The 23,981-nt window shown below is 39.7% G+C and overlaps 1 protein-coding gene across 5 annotated transcripts in view; it reads right to left on the bottom strand.

Moving 5' to 3' along the window:
• The window catches only part of syt7a (synaptotagmin VIIa), a 137,254-nt gene that overhangs the window by 24,392 nt on the left and 88,881 nt on the right, over nucleotides 1-23,981 (bottom strand). Inside the window, exons 7-9 of one of the 5 annotated variants that reach the window (XM_088340103.1) lie at nucleotides 20,857-21,024; nucleotides 14,583-14,990; nucleotides 5,230-5,361 (exon numbers count right to left, since the gene is read on the bottom strand). In XM_088340103.1, coding sequence (XP_088196229.1) covers nucleotides 5,230-5,361; nucleotides 14,583-14,990; nucleotides 20,857-21,024 — 708 coding nt within the window. Of the gene's footprint in view, nucleotides 1-5,229; nucleotides 5,362-14,582; nucleotides 16,015-20,856; nucleotides 21,025-23,981 lie in introns of those variants that run through there. The other 4 variants (XM_088340104.1, XM_088340101.1, XM_088340105.1 and 1 more) reach the window with 4 other exon arrangements.

Here is a 23,981-nt window from a genome sequence, read left to right as displayed (position 1 = left end):
GCATTTTTTCGCCTTGGAAATTTGCATCTATAGCTATTAATATCTCTCAGAAGTAGTCTAAAACGAGCAACGTATCCGCTGGCTTACACAAAATGATGCAACATCCATGCTTGAATAATTGAAAGGCCACAGGCAAGTGGACTGAATGCTAATGTGGCACAGAGCTTCGTCCCGCCTCCCCTGTACTGAATTTTTGTCTTCACTGGGCAGCTGACTGGTCACTCAAGCTTAGATCTAGATTCAGAGCTCTTGGGGATTCAGAATTCCCAATATAGTAACACTATCGGAGCCCATACTGTATAAGTTCACTGAATCGTATCAGAATAGTATGAGTAAGGAGTAATGAGACGTTAACAAATCACTAACATTCTAATTAAGCTTCTCTAACATCAGCAGCCTATGGATTCCTGTGACATAAACATCTCAGGAATCCGATTTTCCAGTCGGATTGAAATTGCCATTCCTTTCTCCCGCGATCATACCTACGCCCCTCGCATTTCTTTAGTGCATTGAGAATTATATTTTTTAGCTTAAGCTCCACTACATGAACTTACAGTTGTGCAGAATGCTCTCATCTCGTTTTGATCACAGAATCGCACATATACAAAGTCACGACAGGGCTCAATGTATGCCGTCGCGGCTGATATTAGCTGCCCATGGCCGTCAGGGTTGATGCGCTTGTTTGTGTGGTTAGCTTTCAAGCGCAGCAAAGGAACAATTAGGCATTAGACTGCCGCTCAAGGGCAACGACTAGGCCCCATTAAGATGTTATTTGAACCCTTTGATGCTTTACATACATGCACTCTTGTTTATGGAGTGATGTTAAGTGCGTCAGGAAATACATCATCATGAGATCAAATATAGACCGATCATCAATTGGATAGTCAAATTGAATGTAGGATATTGATTTTGCACTTTGGTGCAGTGGTTATCAAATGTAAAGACATGAACCCCAGGGGGTATGTAAAGGCACTCCAAGGGGTCCATGAGGAAAAACAGCTATCTTGAAATTATTTAAATGTTATTAAATGATTTAATTATCTCAGACTATACACACATACAATTGTTCTAATATGCAGAAGCCTAAACTTAAATAATCCCATCTGGATCAAAGTGGACCCCAACTTGGATATTTTGTTATTTTCTTTTCAATAACAGAAAAAAAATTGTCTAATTTATTTAAATCTCCAAACATTAGCTGTTTGTCCAACACAAATACAATGTGTCATTTTTTATAACACCCAAAAATTCAGGTCATTTAGTTTTAATCTGTCTGAAATGTTACCATTTGTTCATAACAAAGTGTAATTGTTGATTTTTTTTTACAATATTACATGTCTATTTATATCTAAATTATAATTATTATTATATTGTAATTATTTTTTGGGGGAACTCGGTTTAAAAATATTTTACATGGGTAAATCGCTAAAAACGTTTGAAAAACACTCAGTTGGTTACACAATTTTAACATTGAATTCATGTCTCATATGGATGAATAATATATTGCAGAATATCTGCAATCATGACAAATTCTTAAAAGTATGCGTGGAAGGACCAAGGTCTGTCAACTTCATTAGTTGACCCCATTTTACTGATATAAAAGTAAGTGTAAGTGAAAATAAATTGTCTAGGTGTATTTTCTTTAGAGTGTTATGCAATTCATCCTATTTGTCTTGAAGATTGCTTAATGATCTGCCAAATGAGTAAATGGAATTTCTTTATATGGGCAAAGGTATGAAGGCATTTAAAGAAAATGAGAATGCTTTGAAAAAGCAGCGACAGAAGTTTTGAATTTCAGGCCATTCAATCAGAATTCATGGTGCTATTTATCTCAATACTTGCATCAGTTTAGACTCTAAACTTTAGAGCATACAAATATGAGACAAGCATATGACGGGCATGTTTGATGTAAATACACAGTTTTGGTTTATGAGATGGAGGACGTGAAATGAAAGCAAACACTGTTGTGTCTGACTCCAGGCACTTCCAGAAGATAATAAGCAGGATGCAAAAAACTTGATCGATTTGATCATTTTCGGACATCTGTGAAGTCAGCACAGTCGCTACGGGGTATCATAAACTCCTAGAGACCAAGCATTACCAACACTCACTTGATTATGTTTAAGACGCTCAATTTAGATTCCAATTAAAGTTCAGCCAAATTACTCTTCATAAGACTTAGTCTGTAATTTGTCAATAGAAAAACAAAGCAATAGAGCGCTCTCGTGGAATTAGCTGAGGGCATAGGTAGGGGACACCCGGGAGCTCGCCGAAAGGTTATGGCATTCATATCTTTCAATATAGCTAAACGCACATTTGCCGTTTTTTATTATATTCCCAAGAAATTACATGAACTTCAGGGTTAATCTACACGCACTCAATCACAGCTAATCAAGGTGAGCGGTTGAGCCTCTGTGCCAGAGCAGAGATGCCTTACAGCGCCTTTCTTTTGTCGCTCTTATTAGTGGATTTTGCAAGCCATTATAGGAGGTTTCCGAGTGAGCACAATGGCTGGAGAAGACGGGCGTAATATGCAGGGAATGACATAAAAGGATAATTGTCTGCAGCAGAATTTCATACTAAGCCTAGGCAACAGATACTTTAAGTTCGTAATATGCATTCTTCCACAAAGAGCTCTTTGAAGTGTTAAAATAACCCCAAAGAAAAATATTATTAGATTTTGTAGGGATTCAATGAGGAAATCATCGCAACTATTTTCTGTGCAATACACTGGTTAAAAACACGTAATTCTGACAAGGTTTTGATTGGTTAACTGGGTCACGATTTGATGACAATGCATTGGCCATTAGATTTTTTTAGTCTAATGCAGTTACTCTATCATTTGGGATGATCGTATACAAATTATCGGAATTGCTATGCAGGAGCTAGGGAAATGTATGACCCTCCCTTAGTTTAACCAACGGGCCTTTATTCGGTCATATTAATGAGAACTGCCCCAGCAAGAATTTTAGTGACACTTTTGTCAGTAAGTTAGAAATCCTTAGCTGTGGTTTATTTTCAAAATTTCCTGTCCCTACTTATTTATTCCAACGTTCATCTGTGTGGTAAACGTTTCTCCAATTCGTTAAACTCTAATAGATGTTTTTAACTCAATAGTTAGTTAGTGTGTAACCCTCAATAATAACAATAAAAACAATTATATATATATATATATATATATATATATATATATATATATATATATATATACAGTTGCTAAGGCTTACAGAAAACCCCATTATGGCTTAGCGACAGAAAATAGTATGATCATTATCATTCCTTTAAGACCAGGGGTGTCTAAACACTCAATCAGAAAAAGAAAAAGAAACAAAGTAAAAAACAATCCACAAAAAGGCTGTTTATTACAAAGTTACACCACACCTCGACAATTTGGGAAACAAAAGGGTGCGGAGAAAAAAAACTTCCATATTATTTCCTTTCCTTGTTTTTTTGAATGATCCCCAAAACATAAATTCTGCCATTTAAAAAAAAAAAAACACAACAAAAAATGGATGATATTATGCAAAACAAACAGATATCAGTTATCTTTAACAGCCCGAACACAATAGGTACAGCTCACAATTATTTAGAAAATCCCTGATATCTTGGTCGTTTTGTACTAAAGGATTGGGAGAAAAGAAAAACAACAACAAAAACAATAACATTAACCCGCATAAATACTTGAAAATTGTATGAAACAACACTGAATCCGGTCATTTTAACCAAAATAATTGGATTCTTTTGAAAGCTAAAAAAAAAAAAAAGATCTTGGTGTGCTTAGTAAATTACAGTAAAATAAATACTAAAACGTGGCCCTTGAGTTGGTTTTTGATAGCCACCAGAGAAAAAGGTTTGGACACCTGTGTTGACTAATGTGGGGACATACAGCACATTTTTGATAATATTTATTTTAAGTTGAATTCACGTTTATGGTACAGATTTATCTTTAAAATTGGAGCAAGCTTGCCTTTTCCTAAAAACATGAAGATGTTCTTTCAAGCAGCAGACGACCTGACGCCTGCTTCAGATAAAATTACTTTGCTTTGTAATAGAACTCTCTTCTTGTGTGTTTTACGTCCCAGGCTGATGAAACACCTGCATAATTGGTGTGACGAATAACCAGAATTTGTTCGCCCTACTATGCCATTTCAAGGCGTGTGTCACATCATGTACCTCCAAATTGTCTCCAATTTGTCACAGATTTACAAGTGAGGTTAAAAAGAGATTAATAGGCCAGCGGGGGAAATCCAACGTGCTGCTTATGCCAAGTATTGAATTTCACTGCCTCTCCTCAGAAGGTTCATCCACAGTAAAACTGACCACAATCCTGCACACCGTGCTCGGCATGCTTTGAGCGTTTTGTTTTGCAAGAACAAACCGATGTTGTAATTTGTAATGCTTGAAATGTTTCACCCCTCCCCGTGCTCCCACCCTGAAATTCCGGCACAGATTGCAAAAGCAATTATTTCGGGAAAAGAGCGTAACTTATCCCCGCAGATGAGTGAAAATCTTTTGGCTCCGGGTGCGTAAGGTGGCAGGCAAGGAAAGGGTTTATTTTTAGCGGCTTATTTATGTAAGCTACGAACATGTTGTGGAATAATGAGGAGGCCCTTGGTGGAGCTACAGAGACGGGACTCTCAGAGCAGCAGAGGGTGATTGAAGGCAGCTAATGAGCATGAGGCAAAAATAAAAGAGCACGAGAAGGGATTGGAATAATAAAAGCTTGAAAATACAAAAGAAAATGTCATAAGTATAAGGGGTGACAGGAGTGAAATGACAAAAAAAACGGTAATGACAACATGGAAGAGAATGTCATTGTGATACAGGGGGGATGATTATGATCCCAGATCCGAAAAAGGATCATTAGTTGAGAAAACACAATTTTACTTGATTGAGGAAGATGTGTCAACTTGGCCCCAGTGGGTGCAAATGTAATGTCTTTTTTCATTATTGTTTTTCAGCTGACTGAAGTGCTTTTTTAAAACCCATTTTAAAATTGCAGGCATATTTTTCCCCCGCGTGCGGTTGCCCCATCCTCTCGTTTTAACTGTGGTGTTATTGCAGCTACAGTCTTTATCACAAAGCGCTTAAGTGTTGTGACTCGTCGCCAGGCATAACTACTTTGTTGTGGAAAGCTTTTTCTTGGAGATCATATCCGTCCCATGCTTTCATTTGGCACCCTTTCAATTCTGACACGCACGCTCATGCACTCCGCACATTATCCAATACCTCTTCTCCAGGGGGGGCTCGTGACTGGCTGCTGGGACTGTCTGCTGCGTTTCTTGCAGGTCAGGGATATTGGCAAAGTCGTCTTGCTCGGCCACGCCGATGGCCAAAGACAGGACCACCAGCTTCCCTTCGCTGGCTCACCACAAAACAGAAATCAGATAAGAGAGACACAGACACAACGGACGAGGAGAGAAAGAAAGGAGCACAGATACAAAGTCTTGAGAAACCGAGCACACAGCAGATGTGGTGCAATTGGAGGGGAGAGGAAAAGATAAGTCAATTAGGGTGCATGAGGACAGCAGTACTGTGACAGAAACGTTTCAAGGCTGTAAAGGAAAGGAATAAGTTCTTAACATTAAGCAAAACGTAGCAACCTGGGAGAACAGTAACACTGTCCAGGGAAGGATATTGAGGAATCTAAAACGAAAACAAAATAAATAAAAAACGGTCTAGTACGCCACTTGGTGGATTGAATGGATAGAGATAAAATTATTTCCATGGTGAACAAATTCTAATTGCTCGCAAAGATGAATAAGGAGACTGTTGGCAATCGTCTGACACTAAGTTGGAGTGGAAGTTACCCACTTAAAAATCTAATTAGTTGATATATTTGCATGTCCTTCCTTTACACAAACAATATTGATTTCAACATAAATTTCCTTCTAAAAGCAGTGTTCTCGTTTGCCTGCGTCCCTGCGTCCTAGACGCATAATTTATGCTGGGGACGCATCGTGTCAAATCAACGTGCGTCCCTGGGACGCAACTTTTTTGACACGAAATTGTCATTATAATTTTTTAACAAAGATTTACCGCACTCCAAACTTTTCATGAGGCAGATCCGCCATTGTTGTTTTGGTCTCGCGGTTCAAGTTTTCGTCTGCACGCCGATCTCCAGTTCGAGTTGTGTAGTGAAAGTCCGTTTCTTTTTAGAGAACCGGCTTTTTCGGCTCAATTCGTTAAAGAGAGCCGGCTCTCAAACGGCTCACTTGCTTTGATGCATTATATCACGAATAATTATATTATGTTGTATAAAGAAGTTAAGAAAAAAAGGAAGTATGAAAGGAGAAAATGAAAAAAGACAGGTTTGTGGTGATCCCTTTTAATCAGTATATTACCAACAATAATTTAATGCAGAAAATGAATTAATGATTTGAATAAGAAAATGTATTATTCTACTTAATTATATTTGCATGTGTTTTCTCCTTCTACAGTGAACGTCCAAGCGACTTCATTTTTTAACTTTTTTTATAATAAACCTCATTCATGTCGAGCAACTCGGTGTCTAACAAAATGTTCATTAACAATATATTTGATATAAGGAAACACATGTACAATATAACATGTTAAACTACATAAATAAACATGTTTGAAAAAAAAAGAATTTTTAGTATTTTGTTAGGGAAAATACGACAGTTTGTAAGGGCATGGAGCACACCAAATTTTGGGGACCCATAGATCTCTGTTGGGACCCATAGATTTTTGAGCATGCGAGTCCCCGGGACCCATCACTTTTCAGAGGTAAAATGAACACTGTAAAAGAATGCTATTACCATCCTCCTCCAGATAACTGTATTGTAATTGAAATGGGTGGAATTTTCTACTGAGCAAAATTTAGAAAAAAAATACAAACTAAATTACATAAATGGGTCATATTTTGGGGCTAATTCAATAACATTAAATCATTTCAAAGGACGCATGTTACATGTCGAAGTGTCCTTGGGCAAGACACTGAATCCCTAATGCCCCTGATAGACAGATAATTGCCTTGCATGGCTGACGGTGCTATCAATGAGTGTGTGTGAATGGGTAAGTGTGAAGGACATTGTAAAGCGCTTTGGGAGGTCTTCATTGACTTGACAAGCGCTATATAAATGCAGAACAAGGCTGGTTTACAGCAAAACAAAGGACGACACTTGTTTTCAGCATAAAAACACTGTTTTTAGGTGAGCTCATGCAAACCTGTTTGTAAAATTCTATATGATTTCCTATGAATGAGAGTATACAAAGTACATGGTGCAAGAACAGCGCGCCTATCATAAGGATGATTCTATTCTATTCTATTAATAATGGGAGACTTGTAGTCTTGAACAGGGGTCATCAACAACGGTGTCTTAGGTGTTCTCTAATGGCTTTTTCAAAAATGTTTGCACATGGAAAAATTATAGTTTCTATAGGACAAACACAGCACAAACATTTTTAACATTTTCAGATGAATATATATATAGAGTACTTATACACATATGTTGCTTTCCTTAACAGGCTTATATAAAGAGTTTGATTTTTGTGGCTCCAAACATGTTTTTTGTTTGATCCAATTTAGTTCTTTCAGCATTTTGGGTTGTCAACCTCTGGTCTAGACAAATAAAATGTGCTATAATAAGATGCTTGAAACCTTTAACAAAAAATTCAAAAAAAAAATTTGAGGGAAGAATTTACAGCATTAACTTCAAAAAGTCATGTTCTAATTCAGGCAAACTCTTCGTGAATAGGTAGTACTATATGAGTAATGGGCGCGCGATCTACACAGGTTCATGTATTTGTCAAGCATGTCCTCCACCCAACATGGCAGCAGTCGACTTTAGCCACAGTAAAAATTAAATTAAGCCTCATTACAAGGATCTGGACTAATTGTTTCTATTTGAGTGACATAGCGTCTATAGATGCTTGCCCTGCGTCGAAATTTTCTGGGTCACTGCTTTCTCACCCGTTGTGTAGCACACTCTCACACTTTACTATTCAGCCACACTTCCTCCTGCAAATCCCCGACATCCCCATCCCCTTTCGTCTTAACCACGCAGCCTCCTTATTGCTTCCAGCCGCCTGTCACACACACCCACGCCTCTATAGCTTAAGCCGCTGATGCAGCCACTGTACCTCTGCTTAGAAAATATGCTACTGTCAAACCGCAAAAATAGATCCCCTTTCGCTTTACGTTTTTTCCTTTTCTTTCATGCAATTCAGAGCTTTTCTTGCAAAACGATTAAGCTATTTAATCATCGTTAACTGCACATACATATCAGCAGTTTCCCACCTTTACTGTCATTCCAGCAGAGCGGTTCATCCTCAGACATAATTTGCTCACTGTAGATGTCCCCCATTGCTCACTTAAAAAAGACTCTTATAAAGTAACCCAAATCTGTCTAGAAAACTTCACCAACTAACTAAAGTAACTCAAGGATTATAAAATTCTCTTTACAGGATGGGTTTTGAGATATTTGTTACCCCTGTTAAAAAGTGAGTGAGAAATACATAAAGAAAATGGATGTTCAAAATTTAGATAAAACATATATATTTTTACAAGAAACATTTAGTGGTAAATATTTGCTGATTTAAATAATTTATCTAATTAAATAATTTTTTAATTAGCCATCAACGATTTGTATTTTTTTTTTCATAAGTTTTGCAAAAAGAACACATAATAGTGAGTGCCGTTAGTACATCTTTTATCATTGCTCACTGCTGGCAGAATAAGCACAACAGCGTAGACAACAAACAGGACCTGCAAATACCAGCAATCGTTAGCAAGGCTGCTTGGAAAACTTAATATCCTTTAGAAAGAAACCTTTGTTTTGACTCCACTTGGTGATGGTGTGATTCACAAAAGACATAAAACCTGAACAAGACAAGTTTTGGTGAGTTTATTTCCATTTCTCTTAGCAGTTTCAAAATGTTGCATTAATGAATTCAACAAACATTGCTAACGGTAACGGATTATACCAAGTCAAGTCAAGTCATGTTTATTTGTATAGCCTTTAATTACAAGGAGTCTCAAAGGGCTGCACAGACCACATAATGCAAACTACAGGCTTTTATGACACCATCCCCTGATCTAAAACCTACATGAGGTCAAGGAAAAACTCAAAAACCTCAACATTGCACATCTGGTTAGCTGCTCCTCTTGCACTATTTGCGCTACTGTAAAATACTATACATAGCCATAATTATTTAGTATATTATTAGTACTCAATACTCCAACTCAATACAACATTTTATTTATATCTGTACATTCAAGGAAACTGTGCGGGTCAGATGTATCGACATTTCGTTCTGTATACACGTGTACTAGAATGACAATAAAGTAGATCTGAATCTGAATCTTAATAAATGAAGAAACCTTGAGAAGAAACCGCACATGAGGTAATCCCCATTCCAGGATGACCAGGCTGTAACGGATGTTGGAATAACAAACAATATGCAGATATTGTCAACATGAACTATAGGTCATTCGTAAGCTATAGAATATAGCCTGGATTTAAACAGTTCCATTATTGAATCTTGGGGGGCAGAGCATTCCGCAGCACTGGGGCCCGAATGGAGAACGCTCTCGATTTGAATCAAATTTGAGATTTATTTTTTTATATTTGATGCCTCTGTTGATTATATTTTTTTATATTGTTACTTCACCATTTTGGGAGTAAATTTACAAATTATTGTAACTAGCTTGGTGTACAAGTATTCGCCCCCTTTCATGTTCCTCGACACCATAAAGCCTGGTATGGTACTGGTCCAGAAATAAAGAATAAAAACACCCGATATAGAAAAATAATCTAATGTCTTCCAAATATTGCCTGACTAAAAAGTAATATTTCTTTGCTAAGAAATTAAAGGTTGTTTGTGTTCACATTGATTTTCCATTAAGGGATAATCATTATCGTGTCAACTATTTCTCAGTTTACAACTCCACCAAGCCATTCATTTTCTATACTGTTACTCCCAATTAGAATCACAGAGTAGCTGGAGCCCAACAAAGCGGACTTTGGGCTGCTTTCCAGAAAACTGCAGTGCACAAGAAGGAAAAGCAACCATTCACATCGACGGAAATTGTGGAATGAACATAAACTGCAGGGAGACAAATAACCTGAAGAAAATCCCAGAAATCACAGGAAAAAAAACATTTTTCTAAATAAAATTCTTTACTTTAAAAAACATTTTCCCATTGTATTAGATAACACACAGCATGACTCTTTATTCTCTCTATGACCTTGGTGATCGCATTTGCTGCATAGCTAAAGTCCATTGTCCAGATGTGCCATCATCATTCTCATCAGTCCCCAGGACATTAAACCCCCTCAAAAAGTAAAACAACTATTGTAGTACAGAATAAGTGCAAAAACAAGAATAAGGCACGGCACATTTTAGCTTTGTCCTTTCCCCATGCCTTCATCACTCCTGCTCCCTTGTGTGACTAGATCCTCTTATGGCCTGAAGTAACAATATGTTGGAGACGTAATGGTGCCGTTGACATAAGATCAATGCTTCAGCTGCTTAACCCTTGCTCTTATACTGATGCACAGTGACACATGGCCTGCATGATGTGCCCTTGCAGACACGTCAGCGTCCGAGCAGCCTAACCATCAGCCTAGGTTTACCCTTGGCATGAAAATGAGAAAAATCTCCCTGAAAGTTAAATGATAAATAAATAGTGGTCTGCACCACTCATAAAATATGAACCATGCCTAATAGAGTGTCTCCAACATTTAAAAGCAGTTTCAAGGTAGAGGGAAAAATAATATCATCGAGTGTGACTGCATGAATATAAAATAGAGAGATTCTCACTGACATCTCATGAATATTGCAAAAAAACGCACCACCGTCCAGTAAAGACATTTGCACGCGACAGGCTGATTTCTATTCAAGCAGATGTTAATGTTTACCAGAGCATGCAGTGTAAACATTGGGTATTTATCATGGAAATAAAAAAGCAGCAGCTGAAACGTGATAACTGCTATCCTTGCGAGTCCATCTAGGTAATTTAGAGGTATAAAAGGCAAATTAAGATTAAGTGGTAAACAATACCTAAAACAATAAAGAATAAAGTTATTGTAAGACTGTCATACAAATACTTCATTCTGGAATTGTTGAAAAAGGTAACTGCATGCAGTCACAAATAAGTAATTTGCTGAGATAAGTGTGAAGCTCCCAATAGCTCAGTACAATCAATATTCCCAAACAAACAGCTAGCATAGTAGTGAGTAAGAAGATACAGAAAGGTATTTAATTTTCGTATTGTACATTAAATGGTTTATTGTACAATAAGAGTTGCAATTTATTGCCTGAAAACTGCTAAAGAAATACATTATTAATCTGATATTATACTTCCCTTATGAACCTAGGCATACCTTTCCAGGTTTAATTGATACACATTTACCTAATATTCTGTACTATCAAGTTGGACCAATGATGAATAATTAGGAAGGAAAAAAAACATACACACATAGATCCCCAATGAAGTACAAATTGCTTTTTCTCACACACAGAATCTTAAGCTAATTTTTGTCTACAAAGAAAACGAGGAAAACAGTTCTAGTGTCATGATGACTGATAGATTCACCTGTGCCCGCTCGTTTGCCGCCAGCTGCTGGTGGGTGCCTGAATGGTTCCCCGTCATACTTAAGCTCAGTCCTTTCACTCGCCTGTTGTCAGTCCGTTAGCGAACCTCTGTTTTCACAAGGAAAGCATTTTTGACTCTGACTCCCGTCGGTCCCGTTTTTTACCCATTTTCCCACCCGTCCGTTCCTGATCGCCCTGTTTGTCTCCGACTACGAACCGTTTTTTGACCCCAACCATGTTTTGATCTCCCGTCCCAGCTAACAACTCATTTTTTGACCCCGACCACGTTATAATCTCCTATCCCGTTTTTCCGTCCACTACACTATGATCTCCTGCTCCGGAAGATCCACTTCCGCATTCAGAACATGTTCCGATTCTGTGAGCAGCTTGCTTCCCGCGTCCATACACTCATCATCTTAGGTAAAAGAAGATTCGTGAGATGCAGCTTTTATTCGAAAGCCATTGAACTGTCAATCAGGGAAGGAAATTACGCTAATGCAGAAGAGGCTCGGAATAAAAATTCTCTGCAAGACATCTTTACCGCTACAAAATATTTTTGTACAAGTCTCTTGATCTAAATTCACAGTGTAAAATATACATCTGCAGCATGTTTGGAAAACACAAATATAGTATTGTCCATCCATCCATCCTTTAACTGTACCGCTTATCCTCAGTAGGGCCGCGGGGGTGCTGGAGCCCATCCCAGCCATCTCTGGGCAGTGGGCAGGGGACACCCTAAACTGGTTGCCAGCCAGTTGCAGGGCACACAGGGACAGACAAATCGTTCGCTCATTCACACCTAGGGACAATTTGGACCGGCCAATTAACCTGACACGCATGTTTTTGGAATGTGGGAGGAAACCGGAGTGCCCAGAGGAAACCCACACAAGCATGGGGAGAACATGCAAACTCCGCACAGGAAGGTTGGTAGCTGGATTTGAACCGATGACCTCAGAACTGTGCCGCACACACGCTAACTGCCGTAGTATAGTCTTTGTTTGTAAATCATTCCAGAATATGTGTTTGAGGAAAAGGCAACACGTAAAAAAAAATGTCATGTGTAATCGAAAAACACGATAAAATGAAAGAATCTACAGCTTGAAGACAGAGAACCTATTCAAACCCGTGCCCAGAATGAGAAAAAATAGTTGTTGGACTAAACTCAATTAAAATGTCCCCGATGTATAAGCATTGCACACTTACTCATTACTGCTAAGGCTCCTTGCATGAATCAAATTAAATGTTTCCTTAATCACTGAATCCATACCATTGGTGCGAAGTAGAAATTATATGAAAAACCACCCCTCCTCTTACATACAACAAATCCTGCATAAAATATTAGAGGGGAGAAAATCCTTCCTCTTCCAAATGAGATACGTTGATCCAGATCAAAACAACGCGTGCAGCCATCAACACTGAATTAACAATTAAATTACAGATTTTTCATATGTGCCAACATCACGATGTTGACCTCCACCATAATCCGTCAATATGAGGCGCATGAACCCCCCCCCTGAGCCTACTTTCTACATAGGCAGGATTAATATAAATAAGTTTTGCTCAAAGTTCCAGTTCAAAAACAATTATGCCCACACCAAGATTAATCAAACACTCATAAAGTAAGTGAGCGTGCAATATCCTTCCCTGGGTCTTAGATACATATTAAAACTTGAAATATATTGAGTAATTAGGAATTAAAATTCAAACTACTGTATTTTCCGCACCATAAGTTGCACCAGATAACAAGGAGCAACCCCAAATAACATTCTTTTGTGATATTTTTTCATAATCGTCCGAGATCTGCAGGAATATGTATCACAATTCGATAATATTGGATGTGATGCGAGTCAAACCCAGACTGTGGTGCGGATATAGATGACACATGGAAATGTATTCGAATTTATATCTTTATAACACTATTTTCGTTCTCGGTGGCCTTGGGGGTAAGGGCGCCCGCCCCGAGACCAAGAGGTTGTGGTTCAAGCCTCGACCGAGTCATACCTAAGGCTTACAACATTGGTACCCATTGCCTCCCTGCTTGGTGCTCGGAATTAGGGGTAGGAATTGGGGGTTTTGGTCACCTAATGACTACCAACACATCAGTTGGGTTGAGCGAGGGGGCTGGGAATCCCCTCCTCTGTATCAATCTCTCTAGCTACCTCCCACTAGGGGGATATGGCTCCGGTATATATAACACTATTTTTAGGCATGGTTCCAAATTGTTGATGTCATTATTTGGCAGGGCTGCAAAAATTTTGTCTAACATTAAACCGGTCTGTAGTACAGAAAGCGTTGGGGTTCACTGAAATATATTATTGTATTGCAAAGTCTTTTCGATGCACACAAGATTCTGAACGGAACGAAAACAATGGCATTGTGGGGAGTAATTCAGTCCTTCTCAAAGATATGAATAAACACATTCCCGCACATAATCAAAACAGTTTTCAGTTTCAATGTTTGAGCTGAGAAAATAATGAAACCATTTTTAATCACTTTCTGTTTTTTATCCAACATATTTAGAACAGAAACTAAAAATAGTGTGGTAATGAGATAAGACCTAATGTATTTCCATGTGTCGTCTGTATTGTTCCTGGCCTTGGATAGCCTCTGGCAATCTTCCCGCCACAATCCGTGTTTGATTCCCGTTGCATCCAATGTTTTGCAATTGTGAACTACTGTCCATGTCTGTAGCGGCATGTTGGTTAGGATTCGGTGCTTGGAGCTCCTACCGTTTTATCCTGTTCAATCCCCGTTGCAGCCATTGTCATGCAACTGTAGTCAACGATAAAATGTGATTAATAATTGCATAAATATGATGAAGCATTTCCAATTGTGTCCATGAATCAGGCCAATTTAGGGTTTTTGGGTGCATCTTATGGTACGTAAAATGTGGTAAATAAACAACACAAAGTAAGTCAGTGTGCAACATTTGACAGACATAATATAATTCCCTGGATCTTAGATACAAATTAAAACTGAATATATTAGTTTGTCATTAAATATGAAACTAATTAAATACTCACAGGAAGGACTTGACGTCGAGGCCTCTATTTCGGATCTGGTCCATCATGTAATCCCAGCTGCCGGGATTGGCCCGCGAGCGTCCCCCCGCGCCACCTCCTCGAGAGCGAGAAGCACCCGCTCCAGCAAGACCGCCTCTCATCGCTCGTGGAGCGGCTCTTTTACCTGCACCTATACTTCCGCCACCTGCCTCTCCTTTCCCTGCAGCCCCGCCTCCCCCAGGATGTCCAGGTGCTGTGTGCAACTGTCCCAAACTTTGGGATGTTGTAGGTGGGTGGCCGAATCCAGAGCCCGGCGGGTTCATGAGGGGCTGCTGGAGACTCTGCTGGCGGAGCAGCGTCCGGGGGCGGGCTGGCCCTGAGGGGATGTGCTCTAGGGTGGACGCATAGGACAGTACCGGATCCCCAAAGCTGGGAGGGCAGAGGAGAAGGGAGGAAAGAGAACGAGAAGATGGCCAAGGCCGGCAAAGGGCATGGCCGTGAAGAAAGGAGGAGGACACAGAAGAGGAAGTAGAAAAGGTGTTCGGGCAAGAGGGGGTGATTTCAGGACAGGTGGTGTGGCCAAGGGCGTTGAAACCATCGGGAGTGAGGGGAGATGACGAAGGGTAGCAGGGAGTCACGGCGGTAACAGTCAGGTTGACGTCAGAATGGATCAAAAATTCGCCCACGCAGGAGATTGCCGTAGAACCAAGTGCAGGACGAACGGGAAAGATGTCAGAAGGTGGGTCCCGGGGATTTGGAGAGAGGAGTAGGAGGAGAGAGAAGGAGAGCAACATGAGGCAGCAGCAGTAACAACAGTAGCAGAAATAGCAGTAGAAGGTGCAACACACGTGAGAGCCGTAAACCGTCTGCTGGTCGGACGACGGCGCCAGTTGTGCACTTTTCCTGCGCGACCGTGAAACATGTAAAAGCGGCTTGCACAAAAGAGCGTTCCGGGGAGGAGGCGGCCTGATGCGCGCAGTCCTAACGGGGCGTCTTTGCGACGCTTGGTTTGTTGCCTTACCGCTTCCAGGCCTTCCTTTTTTATTCTTATTAGAGACCCGCATTTTCTGCCACTCACTAGTGAAAACTAACTGTCGACTTCTCATCCTTTTTAAACACATGCTGCCTCTCTAGAGACATCCGTCAGCCAACCCAGGCCTACATTATGTCTCCCTCTCTCTGTCAAGTTCTACATTCCACTCCCCTTTTAAACCATTCACACATTTATAAAACTGGCATATGATCAAATCTAGTTTCTTTAAGGATTGCTTAGTTTTAAAAATAATCGACATACTTCATTTAATGAATAACCTAGTTAGTTAGCCAATGACTCTCTTAAACAGTTACTTTACTAATTACTTGCTTTAGAAAGTAACCAAGTTAGATTAAAAAATGTTTTCTTTTTTATAAGTGTATAACACACTAACACGCACCCCTAATTCTTTATTTGAAATCAATAGAAAATGTGGTTCAATTTATTACTCAGACTATTTTATATATGTGTGTATATATATATATATATATATATATATATATATATATATATATATATATATATATATATAGCATAGCTGGGATGGGCTCCAGTACCCCCGCGACCCAAACTGAGGATAAGCGGTGCAGATAATGGATGGATGGTCCCTCAATAGTAACATATAGCTAACAAACATGTTGAACGTCTTTTAAAAGTGACAATTAATAACGAGCTTTTAGTGACCTTGTTAGTTCACCGTTCACCGACTTAAAAAAGAAACTCATTTACTTCTGTACTTATCGGCTTTAAAAAGTAAGGTTAATTGGAAAGCAAACGTATTTAGTTATTTAATTGATTACTTTAAACAGAGGCCAACCTAAAGGTTTTCCTCAAAAGGAGGTTTTATAGGCACCATTACGACATTGCATTTTGATTAATCCTATACAGCATTTGTAGAATATGAGTTAGCAAGCAAAATTCAGTTGCTTTTATCCACCTTTAGGGGCCAATTTGGGAATGCTATCAAGTGAAGATGATGTCACACAAGCTCAGGCCTCAGGTGATGTCCAATCACGGCCAACATTATAAATGTAGCAATTAAATGTACAGTAGGGACCTTCTTCAGTACCATATTATGATTGAACTGTAATATGCACACTGCCCTTCAATCCATCTTTGTTGATGCTGATGACTTGGTGTGATTGAAGCTTTGGAAATGGCTTTCTTGCATCTTGATAGCGCACCTAAATGCACTTAAAACAATGACGTACCACGTTCAGAAGTCAATTTGATTTGATTTGATTTGAAGACTTGCCAAATGCATCAAGATCAATAGCGGAGTTTACCTTTCTTGTTTGATAGAAAGTGTCCTCTTGTACTCTAATATTCATCAACAATAAAAACATGAGCAAGGCACCATTGTTGAGAAGTGTGGAATTTTCATTTAACTCTAATTGCTTTATGGAATAATGCACCCTTGGATTTACCATGACTTTAATATATTTTTCTCACACAATAACAAAATACTTCATTGACTTGGCTTACTTATTTATTAAATACTGAGCCAACGTTGGCATTTATAACTATTATCATACATTTCTTTTGCTGTCGGCTAAATATATCTTCTACCATCAGCCGACTGCATTACCCAGACATGCTAAACTAGGTCATGAGAGCAGTTTACTCACTTTGCATTACTTCACTCTATTTTATTTTGCAATTATTGTCATGGGCGCACCATTAATCCTATTTAACGATTGTACATACAAGATGAAAGGCGCAATATGAGGTATTGTCCAAATGAAACGGGATTGAGAGACTGCTAGGAGAGTAGCTGTGCACGCAAGGGTGAGATGGAGAGTGATAAACTAAGAGGGTGACGATGGCGGAGAGTCGGAAAATAGGGAACGAGACACAAACACAAGACACAGGGACTCTTACAGCTGCCCGAAAATAGAAACCAATTATAGAGAAGGGGTAAAAAAGATAGGATGGGACTGGAGGTGGGGGACGAGCAGATGAAGAATGAGGTAGTGACGAGCATGAATGTGTTGCGTTGGGAGAAAATCACAAGGTGCGAAAGCAAGGTGCGAAAATCAGGGACAACTGAAAATTAACAGCCACAAACACGCCATTGATAGCCCCAGTCATTTGAGAGCGAAATAAAACAAGTCGACGTTAACTCTGTGCCAGACGGATGACGCATCATTTTAGTCGCTGTGTGGAAATTGCATTTTCGCGTGCTTCATTTTTAGGCGGAGCACTCGCGCTCCCAATTCGGTTATGTGGTGCACTGGAGTCGAAGACTTGAGTCAATGTGGTATCAGCTCGAGGTCTCTGGGGTTCGCGCTGAGATCCGTGCCCACTCGCTCACCTTGGCACCTGAGTCCCACCTCGCCCCCTTCTGAAATTGACCTGCTTAGTCAGAGCACTAAATATAGCTGTTGACAATTTCCAAATGCGCAACAGACGTGTCCATTTTTTCAGGTAGGAGGCGTGTCGCACAACGTGAGTCAGAGTACAAGGGGAAATCAAGAACACTATTTGAGATGATGTTATGGATTACAATCCCACTCAAGTTTTGCATTTCTGAATGTTGACTCTCCATATTTTTCAGCCAAAGGTACAATTGGAACTGACCTGTAGAGGGATGGGTCCTACCAGACTGTACTTGCCCAAAAAACACCTCAGGGAATGGTGCCATTACGACCCTAGAGTTAACAATTGGAACATTTACGTTTTTTTTTTTTACCTAAAAAAGTATATTTTGGGTGCGCAATATACACAGGATTGTACAGTATTATGTAGTAGTGCAATGATTGATCGGACAAAAAATATTGACCACAACAGCAAAACATTGGATTCAAAGGGATTCAAACTTGGTCGCATGGATGAAAGTGCCGAATCCTAGTCACAGTACCACAAGTGACATAGGTGACTTATGAAAAGGCATTAGAATTTCACAGAAAGTCGTTTTAAAGGTATAATAAATTCAAAAAATCACGACGAGAGACTCAACTTTTTGGTGTACCTGATGACTATTATCAAACAAAAACTGGTCATTCTAAATTTCCTCTCATGGCAAAGATGAATACATTCTACATATAACTTTTCCGATTTTAATTAGTTCTTCTTTTGCATAAATATTTCAGGTAATTTTTCTTATTCTACTTAAAATAAATCATAAATATTCACAACTAAAATATTTAAACTCAACAAAACAGACAGCAAAACAAGATGATTGCATACGTTGTTTTACATTTCTTTTTACCTCAATTCCCCCGAAAAGGAAAATAATCATTTCGCAATATTTCTCCTAACTTTTAAACCAGAGTTTTTGCATTGCAGTATATTTACCTATATAAATAGTAAACAACTTATGGTAGAAAACATATTTTGAAGTCACCCACTTTTTGACTCTGCTTAGGCATTGGAACATGCATTTATTTATTTTAAAGTGCGTAAAAAAGGCTCAAAGTTATTGCACTACTTTTCAATGTACTATTGTTACAATTCACTGTTTTTCATTGCACTGTTATTACAACTTGGGCCAGTCTCTTAGCACTACCTCGTAAACATGTTTGCCTATTAGTCCTGACAGCCTTTTATCTCGTTTTTCTCTTTAAAACATCTCATCTCATCTCATTAGCCGTACCGCTTATCCTCATTAGGGTCGCGGCGGCGCTGGAGCCCATCCCAGGCATCTCCGGGCAGTGGGCAGGGAACACCCTGAACTGGTTGCCAGCCAATCGCAGGGCACACAGGGACAGACAACTCATTCCCTCATCCACACCTAGGGACCGGCCAATTCACCTGAAATGCATGTTTTTGGAACGTGGGAGGAAACCGGAGTGCCCGGAGGAAACCCACGCAAGCACGGGGAGAACATACAAACTCCGCAAAGGAAGTCTGGAGCTGGATTTGAACCCACGACATGTTCCCATGACTGTGCCGCACAAGCGCTAACCACTGCGCCGCCGTGCTGCCCTCTTTAAAACATTTGTTATGTATTTACCCCGGAGTTGCATGTCTAATCTCATTGCATACAATGTTCCACTACATCATTATCAATGACAGTGAAGAAAATTAAATTGAAAATAAATGACGGTTACCAACAGAGTAGGCTATTAATACTTTATTACTCCGACAAATTTGAGGATAAATCAAAGTAATCACTAAAACCATTTATCAACCACTGAAAAAATACAAGGAAATTACTATGAACAGGGCTGATGACCTTTACCATAAAACCTTGACAAGTACTTCACTGACCATAAAGGCCGACATCACCAAAAAATGGTGGCAAAAACAATGTTGTAGATACTACAAAGAAACAGTGGACGGCAACATTTTCTGTATCACAGACAGGTTGTTAGTTTGACTATATTCTCACAGCCTGAACCAATAATAACATTAGTAATATTAACAGTAATAATAGTACAAATAAGAAGAATGCAAAATCCAATGTGTCATTACTAGACCACTAATGATCTTGATGACATGGGAAAATGCATTTTTACTCATGGTTCCTGCACTGCAATTGGCTGGCAACCAGTTCCGGGTGTCCCCTGCCCACTGCCTGGAGATGGCTGGGATGGCTGTCAGTCCCCTGTTGTCAGTCCGTCTGCGAACCTCAGTGTATTCTAGGCAAGCCTTTTTCGACCCTGACTCCCACCTGTCCCGTTTTGCTCCTGTCTGTCTCTGTCGTCTGCTCTCCCGTTCCGACTTGCGACCCATTTTTGATCCCGACCAGGTCTGCTCTTCCGTTCCGGCTTATGACCCGTTTCTGACCCAGACCACGTTTTTGCTCTCCTGTCCCGGCCATCGACCTGTTTTTCCGTCCTTGACACCGCCATCGCTCGCTACAGAAAATCCACTTCCGTGTTCGGATCACAAACTGAGTACGAGAGCGACATGCTTACCGCGCCCAGCAAACGCCGGATCGTGGGCGCAGCCCTTCCTCTTTCTTTTAATAAAACTTGTGATTGGGTCCTGTTTCCGTTCTGGTCCTGACACAAATAGGGTCAACAACATTTGTTGACTGGCCAATCATTGCTCAGTTATGGCTGTTTTTCCGGATAACATAAATGTGTGTACAGTATAAATGAAGAAATACGGTATAACAAAAAAAATAGGGCACATTTTGTTGAATTCTGTGTAGCTTTGTGGTTCCCGACCACTTGTTTCCATCACTTTATTACTTGTTGCTTCAGTATCTACACGTACAAAGCCTTAAAGGAAAATTTACTAACAATGGACTGTGAATTGAAGTGAATGATAAAAAAACGGTCACGGGCAAAATTAAAGTGACGTTCAACTCACTTGCTGGGTCTGAATCCTCCGGACTTCACGTGGCCCTGAACGGCTTGCCATCTCCCGGCCTTTGCTCCCTCTGCCATCACGCTCTTCATGCTGTCGCTGCGATAAGGCCCACCCTCATCATCCCCATGCCCAGTGGCTGCCCCCTTCTGACACCCTGACACTGCCCCACTGACGGAGACAGACAGGATGCAGAGGTATGGAGGATACACAGAGAGAGAGAAAGCAACAGACAAGCAAAGGGGGGAAAAAACACCAAAAAGCGTGTGAGAGCGTGAGAGAGAGAGAGAAAGAGAGAGAGAGAGTGAGAGAGAGACATACGCACAACATGCACACAGGAAAAAAGGTTAAGCGACTACGTCGTTAAGTAGTAGTAAGAGACACATTAGTGGAGTATGCGAGGATGCTTTCCGAGCCCGGCAAAAGGCAGGTAAATGGAAAAGGGTCTGGAGCAGGGACGAAGAGAAGCGTTTGCAGGGGAGCCTGTGGAAGGTGGGAAAACCAAGAAGGTTGCTCCGCCTGGAGGTGAAAGGACCAATCTCACAGCTGCCAGCGTCAACCAACGCTGGCCATTAAACTCTCATTCCCGCCTTCATTTACGCGTTTGGGGCTTGCTAGACGAGGCGCTTCAACGGTGGCAGCAAGAGCGATGGTTTGTGGACGAGCGAAAATGATCGACCGTTTTAAGAAACCGTTCAAAGTGAAATTTAGCTTAACAGTGTTCCAAGAAAACTTTGATAACAATCATTTCCAGATGTAAATGGTTTCATTTAGTAACAGTGAACAGAAAGATGTGAAATACACCAAAAGGAAAAAAGTATTGGAACTAGGAAATGGTTGGTTATTTACGTAGAATCTGACAGATAACATACTCCTTGAGAGAATATTACAAATGAAAAATTGCAGGATGGGTACTCAACGTTTTAGTTACCCATACAAAATACCAGTCCCACTTTTTGAGCATAAATCGGTAAATAAAAGGGTGGGGACAAAAGCTGTCAGCAATCATTTTTAAATAAACACTGCTATATGTGAATACCGATATCTGGGATGGGTATTGGTATTCTGCTATTTGCCCTCCAAATATTTTTTAGGTTTCCAAAAAATCTTGTTCTCCTTACACTGTACCCTTCTCTACTTTCTCAATCTCCTTTATTCGTTACTAATGTAATCACAATACAGGTTTAATTATTTCAGTATGGTTAACATATTGAGTACGACAGTCTTATCAAAAATTAACACTTTTGTGAACCCATACAATGAATGTGAAAATGTTGATTTATTATTATTAAAGGTATTTATTCCTTTCAAGTTTATTCTACAATACCTCATCCATGTAGAATATTTCACACCGTAAACGGGAAATAAAACATGTTTAGGCTTAATTTGATTGCTATGTGACAGTTACCAATCAATTTTATAGCTCAAATATTTTTTGCGATTTGGATAAAATCATGTTGAATTTGAAAGCAACCGTATTTAATAAGATGCATGTTAAGTGCCCTTGGGTGGCTGTTTTTCATTAGCATGCAGAGTCCTCCTGGAGAGGCAAAACATGAGGAATCACACACGTTGAGTTCAGGAAATGCTAATATTTGTCTTGCTTCCTTTAGAAGGTCAACTTTCGTATTTGATGGTGACCAAGTGACCTGAACGTGCACTTGAGAATGCCATCAATCACATCAACAGCATGGACAACACTGCTGCAGCAACAGTCAACAGAGAGCACATGGGCCTCGTTTATCGAGCTGAAGGAAAGGTCAACGAGGTCTTACTTATATTAAAAGTAGAGAAACGTAAATTTCCGTTGCCTATAAATCAACACAGGTATTTACAGGAATGTGCAGCCAAATCGGGCGTCAATTTTTACTGCTTAAGGTTCACCGGAAGTAAAAGTGATTTATTAAAGATATACTGTAAATGACCATATTTTCACGGCCATGGGGTGCATCGTGTTAAAAGGCGCAGTTCCAGTTAGCTGGTTTATTTTCTGTATTTAACACTACTCTGGGCTCACCGCCCGATAGGGCGTGGGTGCCCTCTGCTGCGGCCGCTGTTGTAATGAAAAATGACAATTCCCCCTGCATGAAATGTCCCCTGTCACACATAAAAGAAGCAAATGCTCTGTGCTTTACTGTTCTAAAGACATTTTAGTAAAGTTTGTGCAAGAGGGGACATTTCATGCAGGGGGGTGGTTATTTTTCAGCACACAACGCCTTGCAACATAGACAAGCCTACAAGTGTTAGTATTTAAAACACAGCTGTAGCAAAACTGAGTTTGGTTGTGGTTTATTTAAGTATTAATTACAAAGTAACACTCACGGATATTTTTTTTTTTTAGCTTACTTCACCTGCGAACCTTCGTTTCATTCATCTTAAATTCTCTCATGGCGGCTGCTCAGTTTTGATGTTGTGTAGGGTAAAAATCAACGAATCGTGGCAGACGAAAGCATTCAATGGAGGAAAAGTGAGGTTTTGATTTAATTAATGTTTGGAGGGACATCTGTGTTCAGCCACCGGTGGTACAATACACTAAGGATTTAGCATCCATGAGTACTTCCTCAAACAAGACATGTCCTCTTCCGTGGAAGCGGGATATGCTAATGTTCAAACAAGAGATGTTTAAAAGTCACAGTGATTCACATACAAGTCGCCTTTAGTTGAAAATGTAAATGATTTCACAAAATCATACAATATCACCTAAAAATTGCAATTGAGTAATTTACTCAGCAGTGTGAATTTTAGCCTCATAGTGTCCGCAGCTCCACCCGCCACTTTACATCTCACATAAGGCGCGCTTCACGACAGGGATCACTGCACAATTTGAAGGTAATCTGACTTTTATGCGTGCCTTATGGTCGTGAATATACAGTTTCCTTGAGATGGAGGTTGTAAAATTGCGGAATCTTTGCTGCATCGCAATTCTGACGTGAGTGAATATGAATGATTCATAAAGATCCAAATTTTAATTGTTAAAATATGTCAAATAAGGTTACAAAACCGAGTTACAAGTGAAGCCGAATTAGGAAGTGACATTCTTTTTTCCACTAAATGGAAATGTAAGCTTGAACAGATCTAAGTAAACAAGAAGTTTCTAATTCAAATCACAAATATGTCAGGCAGTTTGC

This window comes from Urocampus carinirostris, chromosome 7 (genome assembly GCF_059441175.1).
Source record: "Urocampus carinirostris isolate Australia breed hairy pipefish chromosome 7, RoL_Ucar_1.0, whole genome shotgun sequence".
NCBI classification, from domain to species: Eukaryota; Metazoa; Chordata; class Actinopteri; order Syngnathiformes; family Syngnathidae; genus Urocampus; species Urocampus carinirostris.
This window is presented reverse-complemented; position numbering and strand designations above follow the sequence as displayed.